This window comes from Lepisosteus platostomus, chromosome 12, assembly GCF_059453375.1.
Source record: "Lepisosteus platostomus isolate fLepPlt1 chromosome 12, fLepPlt1.hap1, whole genome shotgun sequence".
NCBI lineage: Eukaryota > Metazoa > Chordata > Actinopteri > Semionotiformes > Lepisosteidae > Lepisosteus > Lepisosteus platostomus.
This window is the reverse complement of record NC_142622.1, coordinates 1025953-1045329: the sequence shown is the minus strand read 5'-3', so window position 1 is coordinate 1045329 and position 19377 is coordinate 1025953. Positions and strand designations below refer to the sequence as shown.

General features: G+C 49.8%; 1 protein-coding gene and 1 long non-coding RNA gene across 3 annotated transcripts; one reads left to right on the top strand and one right to left on the bottom strand.

The window, feature by feature from the left end:
* Positions 1-889: 889 nt before the first annotated feature.
* Positions 890-3057, bottom strand: LOC148650800 (uncharacterized). 2 transcript variants are annotated; one of them, XR_015925556.1, is made up of 2 exons: positions 2453-3057; positions 890-1279 (listed from the first exon to the last, which is right to left on the bottom strand). It is a non-coding gene; the product is annotated as an uncharacterized LOC148650800 (long non-coding RNA). The 2 variants fall into 2 exon arrangements; XR_015925557.1 differs by lacking the exon at positions 2453-3057 and adding an exon at positions 1514-2446.
* A 1463-nt stretch (positions 3058-4520) lies between these two features.
* nfe2l3 (nfe2 like bZIP transcription factor 3) lies at positions 4521-18421 on the top strand. Its single transcript, XM_088600326.1, has 4 exons — positions 4521-6456; positions 11407-11553; positions 12287-12394; positions 14304-18421. The coding sequence occupies exons 1-4, from the start codon at positions 6010-6012 to the stop codon at positions 15456-15458; spliced, it is 1857 nt and encodes a 618-aa protein (XP_088456452.1). The 5' UTR covers positions 4521-6009; the 3' UTR covers positions 15459-18421.
* Positions 18422-19377: the final 956 nt, after the last annotated feature.

Genomic DNA, 19377 nt, shown 5'->3' with positions numbered 1-19377 from the left:
AGGTTGGGTCCCCAGTCAAATCCCTTCATTGCTTATGTTTCCTGTGTTCAGTGGAAGTTCTTACCCATGGTGAATCAGTTCTCTCAGCAGGTGAAGTGCTAATGGTTTTTCCAATTGGAACAAGAACCCATTCCATACTTTTCTGGACTGTTTACATTTTCACCACACAAAGGAGACATAAGGTTACATTTAGTATTTCCCCAAAACAGGAAATGACCTATCTGAATGGACAGGTACTGTTAATATGCAAGAAGCCAAGATACTCCCAATTATATCTGGAATACCAACTCATCCTACAGAAGTCCCCTTTCAAAAGAGATGCCAAACTCTGCTCCCAACTACTAGGTCCTTAAAGAGCCCAGGGCCCAGCCTGGTAGAGAAGGGGTTTGAACAGAAGGGCTAAGCTCCTTTCTGGGCTTGTGCAGTCTGGCTTCTGTAAAGTTCCCCTTTAATTCAGTCAGTGCAGAAATTTCTCTCCTCCTGCTGGTGCAGAATGGCCGCTGTGCATCTCCCAGGTGGGGTCAGTAGCAAATAAAACAGCCCCCTCTTGTCTGGGAAGTGTTTCAGATCCTTTGCAATGACAAGCATTTATTTACATAACTTTGTCCATCCAAAAGGGTGGAAAGGTGTCCGTCTTTTGCATAAAAAAGATCCAACATTAAATACACATCCAAAACAATAGGCCTAGACATACAACAATATATACACACACCTCTTTCAGCACATATTACACTAATCCAATAGCTTCATATAGGAAACATTCACCTACCTAGCTGTGTTTAATATACAGATTTCACAGGAAACAGATTTCCTGTATACATTATAATAAGGATTTGTGCCCTGAATAATAAGGAAGTTTCTATAGAACCTAAATGAACAGAAGACAAAGTAAAAAAAAAAACTTTATTTACATCTGTAATGCTTTATGAAAATACAGTTACAAGAGACATCATTTTTCCCCATTTATAAACCTGTTCAGAAATTACCCTGTCTAGCAATAACCTGGAACAGAACAATTTAAAATATCCCCTAAATTTATCAGATCTGCGGTTTTTCTTCATCACTGCCTCTGGAGTGTCAAATAAACATCATTAAAAAAACAGGCATTACCTAACCTGAGCATTTGGCAATCTCTAATTCTACAAAGACTGTCGATAACTTCATAATGAAAAGCCAGTAGTTTAATTCCCCACACAAAGCGAGAGAACGGTTCTGCAAGTTTCCCTCCGCCTGTTGCCTGAAGATTCCCCACAGCCGAAACGTTTCGTTTTCTCCTGTTCTGCGAGGGGAAAAAAGCCGCAGGTTTAGTAGCGTTCCCCAGCTAGCCTCGGATAACGGCACGAGTAGCTACACGGGCTTCAGTTTCTCTTTGCCTTCTCAAATGCAGGCGTGTAATTTACAACAGCCTCGGACAGACATGCAGAAACAAAGGAGACGAACATGAACACACCAGCTCGCGTACAGTAGGCGGAAAAGGACAGACATCTGACAGAATTAGAGACGATTTAGATACCTTACATGATGCCAAGAGCTTTTCCCACGAGGAACATTAATATTCTCTGTTATGCAAATCTGCAGCAGTAACATCAGGGGACTCTGCTTTAAATACCACCTTGACTTCAGCGACAAGCCCCACCTGGTCGTGTGCTCCACCGATCTGCCGCGGCGTGTCCACTGGTCTCTGAAAACCAAGTTCTGTAGTGCACTGACTTCTACCGTACTCAGAGTCTACGTGTTACAGAACTTTGCTCTCAAAAACAAATTCGCAAAGATCCAACCCCCAACACACAAACTCCTCTCTTGGTTTCTTAAAGTCCCAACGCATTTCCAAATCTACAATAAACTATCCGTTACTCCTGCAAAACACGGTGACTTTTCGAGTTTTGAGAATAAAAGTTAAGATGGGTTGCAGACAACTATCAAAACGTTTTCTTAAGTTAAAATCAGTGTTCCGCAAGAGTGTGAAACCCCCAACTGTGCAGTTTACGAATTGACACGTCATTCTCACTGAGACTCAAAACTTAATACAGCAACAGCAAAGCGCGTTTGAGGAGCATTTCTGCGACATGCAAACAATCTTAACCTTCGAAATAATGTAACTATAGTATAATTGCTTGAGCAATAGAAAAAAAAACACCAAGCCTCTAAAGTAGCTGCTTCTTGAAGTCCTGTTTTCAAATTTCTAATTCAACAGACTGTGTGCAGCAATTCCACCGCTTCGCAGGTTAATCGCTTCGGTAGTTACAAACAGAACATTAAATGATACACACCTCGTTTTCAACCTTGTAAGAGGGAACAGCATGCGAAATGTACATGTACCTCCAGTTTACCTGCACAGCCGGTTTCTTTTACCAGCAGGTAAAAAGCTATTTCAACTGCACGCGTGAATTATTCTCGCACATTGTGGTGTAACGTTCACAGTGCACACGCAAGTGCAATTAATTATACATACCTCTCTCCCAACACTGTTCTCGAAGAAACTTTACCTGCCAGCTGCGCTGAAACTCCCAGCTCCTTTTAAATTCTTCCATTTTGACTTCTGCCGACGTGGAAATTCTGGGTTTCCAGACGACCCACTGTTTGATTGGTTAGTGCGGCACGGGGTCGAAGGTCAGATTGGCTTCTGCAGCTGTGCGCTCGGGAGCAGCAGCTGCACGCCGGCCGGTTCTCTGCACCGGAGCAGGAGGAGGCGAGGAGGCCGGACAGCTGTGCTGCCATCAGGCAGGATGACGTCTTCCGCACGCACGGGCGCTCAAGGTCTGACGGTGTTTCTGTCGTCCTCCCACGGGGGGGAATAAAACATCGCCAGAGTTAGAAAAATGCGCCACCTTGCATTTACACGTGTGATCTCCATGCAGTGTAAATCATATGCACGCTAACAAGTGCTAACATCAACGCAGCGGGCAGAGGGGTTATTTTCTCCATTTCTACGAATGCGAAAGCTGGGTAAGCATGATGCCCAGATGACGCTTCTCATAGCCTGACCTAGTGCAAGGTAATACACGCGGGTTAGCAAAGGCAAACAGCCAATCTGAAACGGGCGCCTCTGAGCTTGATGAGGCTACGAGTGAAAAAAAAACCTGAGGTGTTTATGTGATGCATCATTTATGTCTTCTAGACAATCAGAGGAAGCGATATTAGGACAGACGTGTATAAAGGTAGGGGGTGATGTGTACAATGCACCATTAAGACCTCACTTGGGATGCTGTGTCCAGAGAAGAGCAACTGGAGGGAAGGTCCTTCACTGACAGGCTGAGGGAGCCGACTCATCTGCCCGCGTGTTCAGAGTGAGCCTCCTCTCACGCACGTCAGCCCTGAAACACAGATTACAGGGCACGCACAGACAGGAGCTAGGATGGGTACAGCATTGGTGGGATACGGATGGTAGCGATTTAAACCAGTTTTAAATCTGAAGCACAGATCACGTCTATCCAAAGAGTGAGCAAAACAAAAGCTAGGAATCCGCATCCCAAATTGTTCAGAAGGACCCATTAGGGTAAATGTAAGGGAAAATAAAGCACTTCATAAAAAGATTAAAACCAACAGCATGCAGGTAAAGAAAAGGAGTACATCGGACTGTGAGCACGGGCTGAAAAGGAAATTAGAAAGAAAGGCCAAGAGAGAGCCAGAAAGGAATTTTGCAACAGAGGCTAAAACAAATACATTCTTTCTGTACATAAGCAGCTAAACATACTTTAATGTTAAAGTAAACTGTATCCAAGACAAGAATGGTAAACGTCTAGATGATTATGAGTCTCACCCAGGACAGCTCTTCCCACTGTCCCCAAGACAGGAGTCTCACCCCGGACTGATCCTCCTACAGACCAATGAGTCTGACTTCTGTTACATACAGGGTAATGGAAATGAATCAAAGAACTAAACTGGAGGTTGACCATCATGGTAATAACATCCTAAGGAGTTGTTCTCAGGGATTTAGAAGAGATAAGTCTTGCCTGTCCATCTGGTTAGAGTGCTTTAAACAAGCAACAACAGTCACGAAAACACACAGAGCACGTGATATAGTATATTTGCATTTTCAGAAGGTTTTTGGTCTACATAAAAGGCTAATTCTCAAATTACAGGCAGAAGACATTAAGGGGAATGTGTGCAATTGGATTGAGAATTGGATAATAAATAGGAGAAGTAAAGTACAGATGAGAGGCAAATGTTCAAATTGGGGCGAAATAATTAGAGGGGGACCAGGGACCTGTATTAGGACCACTGCTGGTTTGTATGAATGACCGAGACTATGGGAAAGTTATCAGTAATTATTACAGTTATATTTACATAATCTATCATTCCAAATTGGGAAATGCAGCGCTTGAAGAGGCTACTTACGAAAGACTTTGATGCTTATCTTGACACATCTCTTTCATCTTTCAGACAATTTGGGAAAAGAATAAAAAGGTAAACTGAATATTAGAAAATGTAGTTAAAAGTGTAGAATATGAATTAAGGGATGTCATGTAAAATCTGTGTAACACACTAACAGGGGCTCAGTTACAGTACTGTTAACAGTTTTGGTCACCCTGTTCCATAAAGATATTGCTGCTCTGGAATCAGCAACCAGGTGCATTCTGGGACATCAAGGGAAGTTCTACCCTGACAGGATGAAGGAACTGAAGCCCTTTTAGTTGTGAACAGGGAGGACTATGGGGAACCTCTTACAAATATTCAGAATCTTCAAAAACATTGACAAAGCCAACCTAGCGTGTTTCTTCAGAAACACAGACCAGAGGCCTCGAGTGGATACTGCAGTTAAAATGTGAATAGGGGGTTTAGGGGTTTAGGAGTCTGGAACAAGCTGCTCAGCCATGTGATTAAAGTCACGACAGGCTTTATTCAAGAAACAGATGGGCGAGATCCTTAGATCAATATCTACTAGCTACCAAACAAGCTAGCTGGGCTGAATGGCCTCCTCTCACTAGTAACCATTCGTACGTTTTTATGTTTTTTAGGCTTGAAAAGAGAAGATTGTGAGGGGTCCTGCTTCCAGTATTGAAAAATCAATAGACCCTAAGTCAGCCCTGTGGTTCTGTTTCACATGTACGTGGCTGTAGTTTCCACTGGTGTCCTGCAGTTCGTATTTCACTGTGGGTTCTGAAGAGGTCCAGTCTGTATCTGTACCAGTGTTTTCTGCATACAGTACCACTTTTTCTTGTTTCTTGGAGATCCGATTTGTTCACAGTATTCTGGATGGGGTGTTAAGTGCATTGTTCAGTCCAGTTGACCATTGCATACCTTGATTTATACAATTTTAACATTTTGTTTGATTTTTTTCGTCGCTTCCCTCCTTTGTCTGAAAGATAAAAAAGAGGCGTCTACACAAGCGCATCGTCTGAAAACATAATGAGATACACAGACGTGCACGACATGTCCTGTGTGTCGATAGCGGCAGGAGAATACATAGTGCATGCCAAGACTCACACAGGCACATCGCCGCCGTTTGACAGTACCAGCAAACCGATACAGAAAGACCCGCACGGCCCCATGGAACCGGTAGTCCCAGCTCCAAATTGTCACGCCCGAAAGCCCTCACTTGTGCCATGGAGAGAACTACATCTCCCGTGATGCTTCGCCCCCCGTGTAGCCGGAAGACTGGCATGGGGCCGGTCTGCGGCGCTTGCAGAGCTTTGCGCAAAGCCAGCCAGTCTCCTCCTCACGGGGCTGTGAGCGAGGGGGGTCCGCTTTCTGGGTTGAAGACCTTCATGTAAAGAGAAAGTAAAACTGCTAAGGGTACTGCAGGGCACGTTTTACCGGGTAACGTAACGTTTTGAGTGCTTTTCACTCTTTTACCGCCCCTTTAAGTTGCAATTGTGCGTTTCTGTGTTGAACCGGTTTGCAAACTGAAAGTGTCCTGCCGGCGCCGGCGCTGGCTTTGTCTGGCCGACAGCGTGCTCTTTTGTCTCAGCTCTTTGTTTCCGTTGAACTTCAAGCGCCTGACAGGTACCTTACAGCATCTTGTTGTCCGTTTCCTTTATTGTTGTGTGTGTATATATATATTTTAAAATGCAATACGTCAAGAAATACTTCACGGAAGGACTGATCCAGTTTACGATTCTGTTGAGTTTGGTCGGAGTTCGGGTTGATGTCGACACCTACTTGAACGGCTACTTTTCACCGCTCCTGGAGACCGAAGAGGGGCCGAGCTCAGCCTATATCCAGACCCCTTTCCACAGCTCGAGGGACACCTGGGAGGGTCACAGCCTGCACCCCAAGTGCCCCGACTTGGAGCAGTACTTCACCGCCCGCCGCCTGCTGTCCGAGGTCAGAGCCCTCGGCACGCCTCGCTTCCCCACGCAGCTGAGCGCATGGCTGGTGCACTCCGTGTCCCGGGACTCCGACAGCGGCGCCGCCGGCGCGGCTCCAGACCCGCAGTCCGGGGGCAGCGGCGGTCCGGACCGAGGGGACAGCGCCGGACCGCCCCCCAGCCCCGCCTGCGAGCTGGCTGAAGAGGTAAGCGTGTCTCAGGCGCTGACCGCAGCCGCTCTCCCGACAGCCAGCCAGCCAGCCGCGCTGTGCACCTGCTGCAGGCCGGGGTCACGGGGTTCAGGGACGGTCGCGTTACCTCGTGTGGCCGGCCACGCTGCGGGTCAATGCGTGGAGCCGGATTTCGGCTGTAACGCCTGTGCGCTACTGTGGCTCTTACTGTGCTCGACTTTTTTTTCTCAGCTAAAATTGTTTTTAAGGTGTGCCCTTCCTCGGGATACGGTAGTCATCATTTCTCCACAGTGTCCGGCGTGTGTTGTACAGGCATGTCTAGGTGTCTGTGTGGGCATATAATCTTCTGCTCTGTAAGCGACATGCACACGCCGGTCTTTCATAACCGACTTCCTAAGAGCTGAAATGCTTTAGCCAGTCTCGGGGGAAAAGCTCCCACGCTGCCCCCCAGCTCTTGTGCCCAGAGTCTGGCCTGCCTTTCAGTGGAAATTCCGGAACATGGGAGCGAGTTTCGGTCAGGAAGCGCTGTGCCCGGCAGGGGAGGTGTATTGTTTTACTTAGAATCGTCCCAGTTTTTTTAGCTTTGTCTAAATGTGTTTGCAAGTTTGTAAAAAAGCCGTGTGAAGTTTTTCTGGCCTATCCAGGAACTCAAGACTTTTGTTCTGGATTGGATGGCTGGGCCGGTCCTGTGTCTTCCAGTGCTCTGGGCTGGGGGCACAGAGACCACGAGAGAGGAAGATAAATAGCTGTCCGTGTATACTGCCGAACACCGTACCAGGAACAGACTTTGGTTATTCAAACCTTCACCAGTTTGAAACCAGTTTCAGAGGTGGCCCTACAGGGCAGGCAAGTTTAAGTCATTTTTTTCGTCAATTTGAAGTAAATAAAACTCCAGAGGCTCCGTGTGGGGCGAGTGCTGCTATGTTAGGGTAAAATGTTTGTTTCTCACCCTGCGGCTCTGTGCACTTTAGTTAGGCTGAAGTAAAGAGCACCAGAACAGATCTCCATGCTGCAGTGATGCAGAGTGCTGGTTTCCTGATTGTGACTTCTTTGTTATAAAGAGAAGCTTTTAGCCGAATCCAGCGCTTTGTGTGCCTCTGGTGTCCCCGAGCAGCAGCAGCCCCAGCCTGACCGCGATCCCTCTTGTCAACACCCGCCGCAGGCAGAGCTGCCACCCCGCTCAGCCGTTTCGGAGCCTGAAGCCAGCAAGGGCCTTGTTTTCATGGCCGCTAGCTGTTGCCTCAGTGTCCTCGTCGTCACATCTGTTCAGGAGAGTAGGGCAGGCAGGCAGCCTGGTGTCCAGTCTGTGTTCAGGAGAGTAGGGCAGGCAGGCAGCCTGGTGTCCAGTCTGTGTTCAGGAGAGTAGGGCAGGCAGGCAGCCTGGTGTCCAGTCTGTGTTCAGGAGAGTAGGGCAGGCTGGCAGCCTGGTGTCCAGTCTGTGTTCAGGAGAGTAGGGCAGGCTGGCAGCCTGGTGTCCAGTCTGTGTTCAGGAGAGGAGGGCAGGCTGGCAGCCTGGTGTCCAGTCTGTGTTCAGGAGAGTAGGGCAGGCTGGCAGCCTGGTGTCCAGTCTGTGTTCAGGAGAGTAGGGCAGGCAGGCAGCCTGGTGTCCAGTCTGTGTTCAGGAGAGTAGGGCAGGCTGGCAGCCTGGTGTCCAGTCTGTGTTCAGGAGAGGAGGGCAGGCTGGCAGCCTGGTGTCCAGTCTGTGTTCAGGAGAGGAGGGCAGGCTGGCAGCCTGGTGTCCAGTCTGTGTTCAGGAGAGGAGGGCAGGCTGGCAGCCTGGTGTCCAGTCTGTGTTCAGGAGAGTAGGGCAGGCAGGCAGGCAGCCTGGTGTCCAGTCTGTGTTCAGGAGAGGAGGGCAGGCTGGCAGCCTGGTGTCCAGTCTGTGTTCAGGAGAGGAGGGCAGGCAGGCAGGCAGCCTGGTGTCCAGTCTGTGTTCAGGAGAGTAGGGCAGGCAGGCAGCCTGGTGTCCAGTCTGTGTTCAGGAGAGGAGGGCAGGCAGGCAGCCTGGTGTCCAGTCTGTGTTCAGGAGAGTAGGGCAGGCAGGCAGCCTGGTGTCCAGTCTGTGTTCAGGAGAGTAGGGCAGGCTGGCAGCCTGGTGTCCAGTCTGTGTTCAGGAGAGTAGGGCAGGCTGGCAGCCTGGTGTCCAGTCTGTGTTCAGGAGAGTAGGGCAGGCTGGCAGCCTGGTGTCCAGTCTGTGTTCAGGAGAGTAGGGCAGGCTGGCAGCCTGGTGTCCAGTCTGTGTTCAGGAGAGGAGGGCAGGCTGGCAGCCTGGTGTCCAGTCTGTGTTCAGGAGAGTAGGGCAGGCTGGCAGCCTGGTGTCCAGTCTGTGTTCAGGAGAGTAGGGCAGGCTGGCAGCCTGGTGTCCAGTCTGTGTTCAGGAGAGGAGGGCGGGCTGGCAGCCTGGTGTCCAGTCTGTGTTCAGGAGAGGAGGGCGGGCTGGCAGCCTGGTGTCCAGTCTGTGTTCAGGAGAGTAGGGCAGGCAGGCAGGCAGCCTGGTGTCCAGTCTGTGTTCAGGAGAGTAGTGAAACATACAGCCTCCATATGAGCAGCTTTGGTAACTGGTGAGCTTGTGTGTTGTGTGCCTTTTTCTTAGTCCCTGACTGCCGAGAACAGGGACTCGTTTTTGGGTGGTTTGCGATGTCCATATGTCCACCCTTGGGATCTCATCGTAGGGATGAAAACCCTTTGTCCTTTTACAGAGTACATTAAATGAAACTTTAACAGCTACAATTTGAGGCTTTTTTTATGCAACCACAAAGAATGAACATTACATAACCGTTGAGAGAAAATCTGTTTTTGTCCTGCTTTAGTGAATGTGTCTGGTTTCCTGTCTTTGGGTACAGGAATTGGCTGTGACTAATTATTGCTTAACAAGAAGCAGAGAGTAAAGCAGAACTTTGGGCCCCGACTTTCACTGCACTGCTATCTGGGCTGAAGTCAGGCCTCCTGCTGACAGGACAGGGACAGAGCAGCGCTCTCTCAGCCTGACTCCCAAACCAGTCGGAGTGTGTGACTGTAGAGGTTACAGTACTCCTGTTCATCAGGCACATCCTGACAGAAATGGCTCTGCAATAGAACTGTCAGGACAAGCCATATTATTGTCTGTTTGGAACCTGGGTGACTACAAGCCTTGTGAGGAAGAATGTTAAATACAAAGAAATAATTACTGACAGTCTGTTTCCATGCACAGGAGGAATAAACTAATGCAGTGCACGTATTCTCTCCTGGAAGATCTCAGTTTCTGTGGATCTCTGTATAATTAAAGTCTGAATTAAATATAGTTCAGGCTGCTGTGCTGTGCTGTGTTGTCTCAATACTGGCACCACGCAGGACAGCTATCTGCACATTGGAGCTGTGCTTTCATCTGAGCTTGGCTTGTGTTTTTCATTGGTTTTTAAAACGAGTAAATGAACTTCAAGGCAACTCTCATTATTAGACTGATGATTCAAGTCTGCTGGAGAACTGTTATCTTGATCTTTGCACAGGAGAGTGGGAAGAGTCTGCTGGATGGTGTCTCTTTCAGCCTGGTTGTCAGAATGGGGTCTCTGCTCGGGTTCCAGACTCAGTGAGCTGAGAGATTCTGGGTCATTCCATATGAAATCAGGCACAGAAAGTCAATTTTTAACTTTATTCCATGCTGAAAAGAGAAGAAAGAAAACACAACATGACACCTGAAGAAGGTTCCACGGCTGAAACGTTGTTTTCTTTCTTCTCTTTTCAGCCTGGAATAAATCTATTACCTGTTCCTTTGCAGCCTACCCATGCTGACGCAGCTACCCACCAGTTTTAACTTTGTCTGTTTTGCGTTTTCTAAATATTTCTCTTTGTGTTTGCCTTTGGGAAAACTGGGAGTATGTCTGGAATAGGCCTGTGTGACACCCCATTCCTGGCAGCTCATCAAAGGTCTCCCCCTTTTTGACTCCCTGCCACACCTTTCTGTGGACATGACTCCCTTTCTAGTTTGGGGCCGGCAGTGTTGAGGGTTTTTGAAAGTGCAGCTAGTCCGGTCTTACCGTGTGCACAACAGTCAGATCTGTTACATGTGACAGGATGAGTGATTTCGTGGTGCTGACCCATTCTTGACACCAGGTACCTGCAGCATGAAGCCCGTTCCCAGGCCTCAGGAAGGGCTCGTGTGCTGTTCCTGCTGCGCTTGGCTGGAATCGATTCCTTGTGCCTGTGGTCTCTGGGGCAGTAATAGCGGTTGTTTGTGTCTGTGGGATTCTGCGAACGGTGCTGACTCAGGTGATCAGTCATGTGGGGTGATCGATGGGCTGTGCTGTAGAAACCAGAGGAACAGCTAGGAGCACAGCCCTCAGTCAGGGAGGAGCAGAGGAACAGAACCAGATGCCTCCTTTATTGATCATGTTCCTGCAGCTGCTCCTTGGGGTTTGAAAGCCATCGTTTGTCATTACCCCTCCCACATGCACACTCTGGTGCGTACAGTGCACAGCTGTCCGACAGACGCTTTCAGGGTGCAGAAAATAACCCTGAAAGGATCGGTCCTACTGCCATGAAATTCAAAGGGCTTTATTGGCACAACCAGTGAGTTACAGTGTGGTCACAGCAGATACAATTAACACAACATTCACAGTACAAAACCTGTTGGACAGATAGAAGCAACACATAAAACATTACTGTGTGACAGGCTCACTGTCTGTTCCTCAGGCTGTGACAGATCACACCCTGTATTTTATTATTAGTATTATTATTATTATTATTATTATTATTATTATTATTATTATTATTATTATTATTATTATTATTGAGAGACAGGCTTGCTGCAGCTCTACTGCGTTTCCTCCCCTAGTAGGATTGCCTCAATCTGACTTGTCCATTTGCCATCATCCCATCTGACTACTTGGTCTGTGAAGGCAGGTGTGTGTTTTCCCCAGACAGGTGGTGGCTGAACGCCTTGGTGTTTTAACGCAGTCAAATTTCATGCTGGACTCTGGCTTCCCCCAGGATGTCGAGCTGCAGAGGCAGGATGCAGGCCAGAGCCCCGAGCCCGCGGCAGGAGAGGAGGGGGAGGCAGAGGAGCGCGCGGCTGCACCTGAACTCCAGGGGGCGCCACAGGAGGCGCTGGCGCACAGCTCCACGCTGGACAGAGAGGTACAGCAGGCTGGTGTCCTCCTCGGGGTCTGTAGGGCCTTCTGCCTCCCTTTTGGGAAGGGCCGACGCCAAGAGACGTCTCAGACACCTGATCTGTCCTCAGCCGCTCTTTCAGCTAGGGCGTTTGGAAGATGGAGGGCTGGGTCCTGCCTTGCCTCTGAGGGCGCTGGCTCTTTCACAGTGAAGCACAGAGGAGAAGCGTCCAGACCCGGGAGGAGAGAGACCTCTGTTCTTGCCTTGGAGACAGAAAAGAGGGCTTGGACTCTCCTCCCTGTTCGGTCCCCATTGCGCCTTCACTTCATTCTCCCACGAGGCTCGCTGTGACGGCACAATACTGCGAGAGCAAAATAAAGGCTCAAGAAGACGGGGGTGGCCTTTAGAGAGTTGTGCTTATCAAACCACTGCTGCTGTCACTTCTCTTGCTCCAGGATGGTAAACTGGGGGGAGATGGGGCTTGATGTTATGTAAGGGACCCAGTTAGGATGTTTTTCAGATGAGTCTTTCCAGTTACTTTGAGCTGATGTGCTGAGAGAGAGCAAACGGGATCTGCTGGCGTGTTGCTGCCCTTTACAAAATAATTCTCAAAAGAGCAGAGCCGCTTCGTAACATATTCCAGGAATCCCTAAAGCCAAAGGGAGACGCTAGGTGGAACGTTTATGAAGAACTATACATTCATGAAGGGAGTGAGACTCCAGATTTCAGTGGCCCCGTGTGCTGTGCTTGTGCGTTTCAGAACGTGCTCAGCAGCGCCTCCTCCCTCTCGGTGTTGGCACAGCAACCCCTGCTGGCGGCTGGCGTGGAGCACCCCTGGCGCGAGCTCCTGTCCTTGTCCAATCTGGAGGTGAGTCCACGCGTCCGCACGCACTGATCCACACGCATCCGCATCCACAGCGAGGGAGCCGATCCAGTGGTTTCCTTGTTTCACACGGGTGTGAAAGAAAACCGCCGTTACTACCTGTATTCTGTGCCTGAGTCTGTCCTCGGTAACTAAGGGACCCAAGCGGACTGCGCCGTGTGAAAGGTACAGGTGGGGAGTCCAGGGTCGTGTCTCGGGTCGGTCCCGAGTCTCAGCCATCCCTGCTGCCCAGACGGCTCTGCGGACGAACACTGGGCAGGCGGGACGCTGGGGGCGTTGGGAGTATTTACTCGGGGATACCCAGCTCTGGAGCTTCCTGAGGGAGACTCTGTCGAACAGCAGTGTAAACATTCCGAAATCAGCCCAGTGAAGCTATAGATACATCTGGCTTTTCTGTGAGTCATGTATAAAATAAGGAAATAGCATTCTCTTAATTGTTCTGCATTAGGGATGTGTCAGAATATTCAAATATAAAATTATTAGAATGATTAGTCAAGAGTTTGAATACTGTACTTGCTCATTTAAAACAAAATGAGGAAGGTGTGAACACCGGCTTTGTTTTACCACCAGAGTGATGAGTTCTCACAGAAAATACAGAGTGGGAATGCTTAGAGAAAATAAGGGAGAGTCCTTAAAACCACACAAACTAATTACAAAACATCAAGCCTGATGAACCTTAAACTTCTTGATTATCTGTCTGCTGTTTTACACTTAGCAAGTGCACTGATATATTATGGACAGCCAGGAAATGGGTGAATTCCTTGTGTGGACTGAAGTGTGATCAATAGGCTGTCTTCTGTGAAAGTCACAGGCTGGTAATGTGTGGCTACTGTTGCAATTGAAATCAAGGAAGCAATACAGCCATATATGTGACTCCTGCTTTGCACCGGGTGTAGGATACTGTCCTGTGGGACTCGTGCCCCAGTGTCTGTTCGCTGGTCTCTCAGCCCTAGATGTCTCAGTTTATCCCTCCCTGCTGGTCCCACAGATGTTCACTGGGGTTGAAGTGGGCGAGTACAGTTTCCATGGTGTAGCTGCCACCTTCCCTCATGAACCCGGCTGTCACAGGCGCAGCCTGAGCCTGTGTTGTGCTGCTGGGCTGTTGATCCTGCAGACAGGGCAGCCTGTGAGTCCCGGGACCTGGAGGCTGGAGCAGCACACCTGGTGTCCAGTCTGTGTTCAGGAGACTAGGGCGGGCGGGCAGCCCGGCGTCCAGTCTGCTCTTCGCGAGGGGCCTGGGCTCATGGCCTTTCAGATTGTTCCATTCAAAAACTTCTGTCGATGAGGGGCAGCCTTTCCTGTGTGGGATGTGACTGCCTGTCAGCACCCGGAGGATGAGCAGTGATGTGCAGATATAATTTATCCTGCAGAGGGCATGAAGCTGCTGTTCTCTTGAAAAGCAGAGCGTACTGGCTCCTCTGGGTTTGTGTTTTTTTATTTTCCACCAGGCTAGATCACCTGATTACCTGTGAACAGTCTGCTCTCTAACTAATAGCTTAGGGGTTATTCAACGTCCAGTCTTAACTGTATTGTGGCCAGTCCTGAATAATCAATTCATCAATATACAAAATCTACATCGTTTTTGATAACATACGTGCAGAAATAGTGGTTTCTTTCATTGCTCAGTGTATTATAAAGAAAACGTTAAAAATGTTTTAGAATTGTTGCTTAAGGTGCAAGTGCAGTGTTAATTAATTTAAAATACAGGCCTAGTCTGCATTTTAACTGTTTTATTTCTGTATTGTTTCTATCTGTACATCCAATATATTGTACTATTAGAATATTGATCATGTGCTAATGTGTTCAACTTTTTAGTGAAAGGATTTGCAAAAACAGCCGAGTCTGTACCAGACACGAACACGGTCTATATAAACATTCTGTTGTGGGGTTTCAGGACATGGAAATCGAAGACCCACAGCAGATCCCTGATGCCATCAGCCGGAACGTCAGTCTTCATGATGCCATGCTGTCCGGAGACCGAGACGGCCGCGCCAGCTGGACGGGGCCGGGGGGGTCCCTGGAGCCGGCCCACGCCACACACCCCGCCCTGCTGGGGGCGCTCAACCTGACCGCGGAGCTCTTCCCGCTGGTGGAGAACAGCAGCAGAGACGGGGCGGCCCTGAGCTCTCTGTCCGGGTTTCTCGACGAGGCGGTGTTTGAGCAGATCAATTTGATGGGTCTGGGCCTGGGCGGCCTGGACAGCCGGATCCTGGAGGAGCTGGACTCGGACTCCGGGCTGTCCCTGGACTCCAGCTTCCGCAGCCCCGGCTCCCCCAGCGCCTCCGAGGCGTCCTCGCTGTCCCACTGCGAGGACGAGGGGGCCGTGGGCTACAGCACCGACTCCGACTCGCTGTCCGGGGACGCTGCCGCGGGGGCCTCCTGGAGCCTCAAAGAGCGTCGCCCCCAGGGGACGGGGCGCTCACCTGCGCAGCTGGCCCAGGGCGTCCTGCACGACCACACGTACTCTTCTCCGCCGCCCCAGCGCGGGTCCGGCCCGCGGGGGCAGCAGGCGGGGCGCGGGCCCCTCGGGGCGGTCAAGAAGGAAGGCGGCGAGGAGGACGAGCTGAGCCGGGACGAGAGGAGGGCCCGGGCGCTGGACCTCCCGCTGTCCGTGCAGGACATCGTGAACATGCCCGTGGAGGAGTTCCTGGAGCTGCTGTCCGGCTTCCAGCTGAGCGACGCCCAGGTGGCGCTGATTCGGGACATCCGGCGCCGGGGCAAGAACAAGGTGGCGGCGCAGAACTGCCGGCGCCGCAAGCTGGACGCCATCGCCGGGCTGGAGGGCGAGGTGGAGCGGCTCCGGCGGCACCGGGACCGGCTGCTGCGCGACCGGGCCCAGCACAGCAAGTCGCTGGGCTGCCTGAAGCAGCGGCTGGGCCAGCTGTACCGGGACGTGTTCCGCCGCCTGCGGGACGAGCAGGGCAGGCCCGTCAGCCCCGGCCGCTACGCCCTGCAGTGCCACAGCGACGGCAGCGTGCTGCTGGTGCCCCACCGGCCCGGCGCGCCGCGGCGCAGGCCCGACCGGGCCAGGAAGGACAAGCAGCACTGACCGTGCGGCGCCCGGACCGGTCAGCGATCCCCCTCGCGGTCAGAGGGGCCGGCCCAGAGGCGGGGGGCGCTTTGAAGAAGGCCGAGACGCTCTTGCTCTTCTGGAGAAGTGAAACCGGGGCTTTTTAAGTTGAGAGGGGAATAATAAATGTAGCTTTAACACTGGAAACACGGTAGAAATGTACAGTGGACGAGTCCACCCGTCTGAGGACAGTGTCCAAATGCAGACCCTTGGTTTGCTGCTTTAGTGAGTAGCGGCGCGAGGAGGCAGACGCCCGGCTGACCTGGGAAAGTCACTGGTTTCCAATCCTCCCACAGTGCAGCTCATTTGCCCCACAGGTTCCCGCACGTGTTTAACAGTCTGGGAGCGCAGAGTACACGTGCCGCTCACCTGCGGCACAGGCCACACCAGTGATTTCCCACTAGTTCAGGCCGGCAGCTGACCGTCTCACCCTGCGGCATTATTCATTGACACCGTTTTCCAGCAGGGCTCTTTTTCACTACTGGAAGTTAAAAGAGGCACACCTGAAGAGGCTGAAACATTCTCTTTTGCTTTCTGTATGGAATTAACCTGTCACCTGTTCCTTTGCAGACTACGCATGCTGATGCAGCTGCCTACTGTACTACATTCTCACTACTCCCCTTACTCCTCATCAGGAACTCAAAGACAGTACTGGCTGCAGACATGCGTGTCATGTAGCATTTTAATACTCAAATGGGCTAATGGCTTCAGCACATAATTTCAGGTTGACATTTCTATGTGTGTAGAACACATCACAGTCTTTGAGTGCGGTTGTTTGATGGAACATGTTTCCCTGTCCTTGCTCACAGGAATATTTCCTCCATTTTGCACGAGGTTGAGTCTGCTCTCTCCCTCGGACACAAGCGAGTAAGGAGTTTGCACTGACTGCACTGTGGGGGTGTTGCAGAGATCCTCATCCTCCGTTTCAGTCATCAGACTGTAATCATTGGATGCCTTCGAAATGAACTGGATTTGAAATCAGCAGTTTTCCCGGGTGTACGGTCAGGCAGGGTGACCACCGTGCTCCCTGTGTTCGGTAAGATCTCCACCTGTACTGCAGCTAGTCTGCAGGTGAGCGTTGGCCATGTGTCTCCAGGCGAACGGGGGAGTACCACAGCAGATAGTCACTCAGACCTCTGTGACCTCACGGTTCTGACATGCCTTACTGGTTTAGTTGATAGCTTGACTTGACTCGTCGGCTTTTGATTCTTTTCTGTTACTCGGGGTTATTCAATTTACTGAAAGTCTGTAAATTCCAAGTGCGATTATACAACATTAGACATTACAAACTTCCAACAAATGCCTTCACTGAGCTGATTAATGCTTGATTAATGTAAACTTCAGCTTGTGGGAGTGGAGAGTAACTGAACACCGTTAAAAACAGTTCAAACTTTTTTTTTAAGTGGCCTTAATGTTCTGGGAGGCTTTCAAAGAGCGCTTTGTGGATCAAACAGCTGCATTTTCTATATGCACTATATTTTACAATGTTTGTATTATGTATTACAGTTTTGAAAATGGTTATTTTTTCTTTTATGACTTTCAATACAGTACTTTGTAAAGAATCGGATGGGATCACACAGAAAGGTTAAAAACTTACCGAAAGGGGCCAGACGGACCTCATGTGTAACCTTTCTTATGTTCTTCTGAAATATGAAAAGCACAAAACCGGTTATTTTCCTTGCGGGTTTGCCGAGACAGTGGTGGTCTGCACTGATAATGGATCAGCTTTGATGAGTGTTTACTTGTCTGGAATATTTGCACTAGGGTTTCTGTGACTGCAAACTGGGATAAATGCCAGGCTGATTCTTGGAGAGAACACGTTTTCTGAGAAACGGGTGCAAGTACCCGGCACTGTATCTTTACCGCTGTTTCTTATGGCATCAGAAATGACAAAGACATGGCATTCGGAAGGCGTTCCGACCTCCCTGCGAGTGTATTTGTGTCGTGCAGGGGGCTTGGGGCTCACGTCACCCCCTTGAACCCTGGACGGTGTCTACTGTCCCGCGGTGACCCGGTGTTCTGGCGCCGTGCAGCTGGCTGCTGTGCAGCGGGTGGCACTGGTTCTGCTCTGGACCCACGAGCCACTGTGACAGAATCCCAGCAGGTACAGAGCCCAGTTGCACTCATGGAGTTTTGAAAATGAGTTTTTTTTTTCTGTTCTCCTCTTTTCCGCTCTAGTTTGATTTCGGAGCCTTTCAGGTGTCTTCCTGCCCGCCCTCGCCTGCTTCCCAGTGAGGTGAGCACGCCCAGGGCGGCGCCTTCCTCTCTCGCTGTTCCACTGCCATCGCGGTGCCAGCCCAGGTCAGCCAGCTGACCCTGGTGCCCAACTTCACAAAGACACGGGCCTTTCAGGTTTTATGTTGAAGGCTGTATCCAGGCCCTTGCTGTGCATAATAATCACACAGGTCGTCCTTCTGTGCTGCAGGCCCTGGATAGTCTGTATAACTGAAGATCAGATCTAAAAAACTGATGAGATAATGCCATTACACCACCTAGACCTACAACACCATCTAGCAAATGAAACCAATCTGCTTCAGATGCAGGGCTGAGAATAAGCTTTTGGCAGGCGAGACACCAGGGCAGCCAAGCTGTGGGGATGGGAGTGGGCAGTGACCCCTGTCAGTCCACATGCTGCCCCTCTGCTCTGTTGGCTCCGCTCTGTGTGGGGATGCAAACTGCAGGAGAAGCACTTCCTGAAATGCTTGGGTTCCAGTTGGGTTCAATTGCACCATGAACAATATTTTTTTATTTTTGTTGTTGTTTCTTAGCATAGTTTTTTTTCTGTTTAATTTATGCTATTTGATTTAAATTATCTTTTTTATGGACTTTGGATTAAAAATACTACTTACCTGGTGCTTTCTGACTTGATGTTGTGTTTTTAATGAATCTGGTGGCCTATACTGTAGATGCACTGCAGAAAAATAAAAATGGAAACAAACCAACTGTTTACCCTGAGTCTTTCAGTCATTTCAAACTTCCTTTTCACTGCAGTGTTTTTCTATTTACATAATTAAAAGGCTTGTGGCTTTTTTTGTGTCACTACCTCAGAAGCAGGAAACATGAGGCACAGAAATGTCTTCAGGCAGTCTGGTACAGATCAGCTCTGAGAGCTGGAAACAGCGGAGGCATCTTCACTACGTCTGGTACAGATCTGGCTGTAGTTCCTGCCCTTACAGCTCTTTATTCTCAGGTCATGCTCTGGGTGAATGCACCAGATTTGATTTTCTTGCCAGACTCCTCTTGTTCTCCGTCTTTGTTTTCCATGACGTCCGCTCTGTTGGCTGCCCTGTCCTCGGACTCCGCTCCGCCTGTTTCCCAAGATCCTGGGATGGGCGCGGCTGAGAATGATCCTGTGTCCAGCCTGCATCCCCAGACTCCAGCTATGAGGTCCACAGCTACAGCCTACAACTTTCTAATGTCAACAACTCTCATTACAGGGAGGTCCAGATGAAGTACCTGTTTGATATATGCCTAATAGATGCATGAATCACAGGAGCAGCACATAGGTCAGGCTAAACCCTTGACACTATTTTCACCATTCCTGAAGGTGGGAGTGTTACATTTACACAATGTTTTGGAAGAGCTGATCTAGAAACTGGTAAAACCCCACAGGAATGCAGGCAGACCATGCAGACTCCATGCAGACAGGAGCCAGAAAGCTCTAACACTCTGGAGCTGTGAGACAGCTCTGCCTTGTGTGCAATAAACTCTAATAAATGAAAACAACAAAGATACGTTTTATATATTTTATCTTACGGTCTATGTGTCCTCAGTGATATCAACAATGAAGACAAAATTCCAGTACAATTTTAACTATTACAGAAAGTTTGCCGCCCCAGTGCAACAGTTGGAAACGGGCTTAACAGCAATCAGGTGCCTATTGAATAAAGAGCATCTG

Excerpts from the sequence above, each read along its gene's own strand:
- nfe2l3 (XM_088600326.1), top strand. The coding sequence starts at position 6,010 with ATGCAATACGTCAAGAAATACTTCACGGAAGGACTGATCCAGTTTACG. Across the intron at positions 6,457-11,406 it reads CCTGCGAGCTGGCTGAAGAG|GATGTCGAGCTGCAGAGGCA; the intron begins GTAAGCGTGTCT and ends GGCTTCCCCCAG. Across the intron at positions 11,554-12,286 it reads GCTCCACGCTGGACAGAGAG|AACGTGCTCAGCAGCGCCTC; the intron begins GTACAGCAGGCT and ends TGTGCGTTTCAG.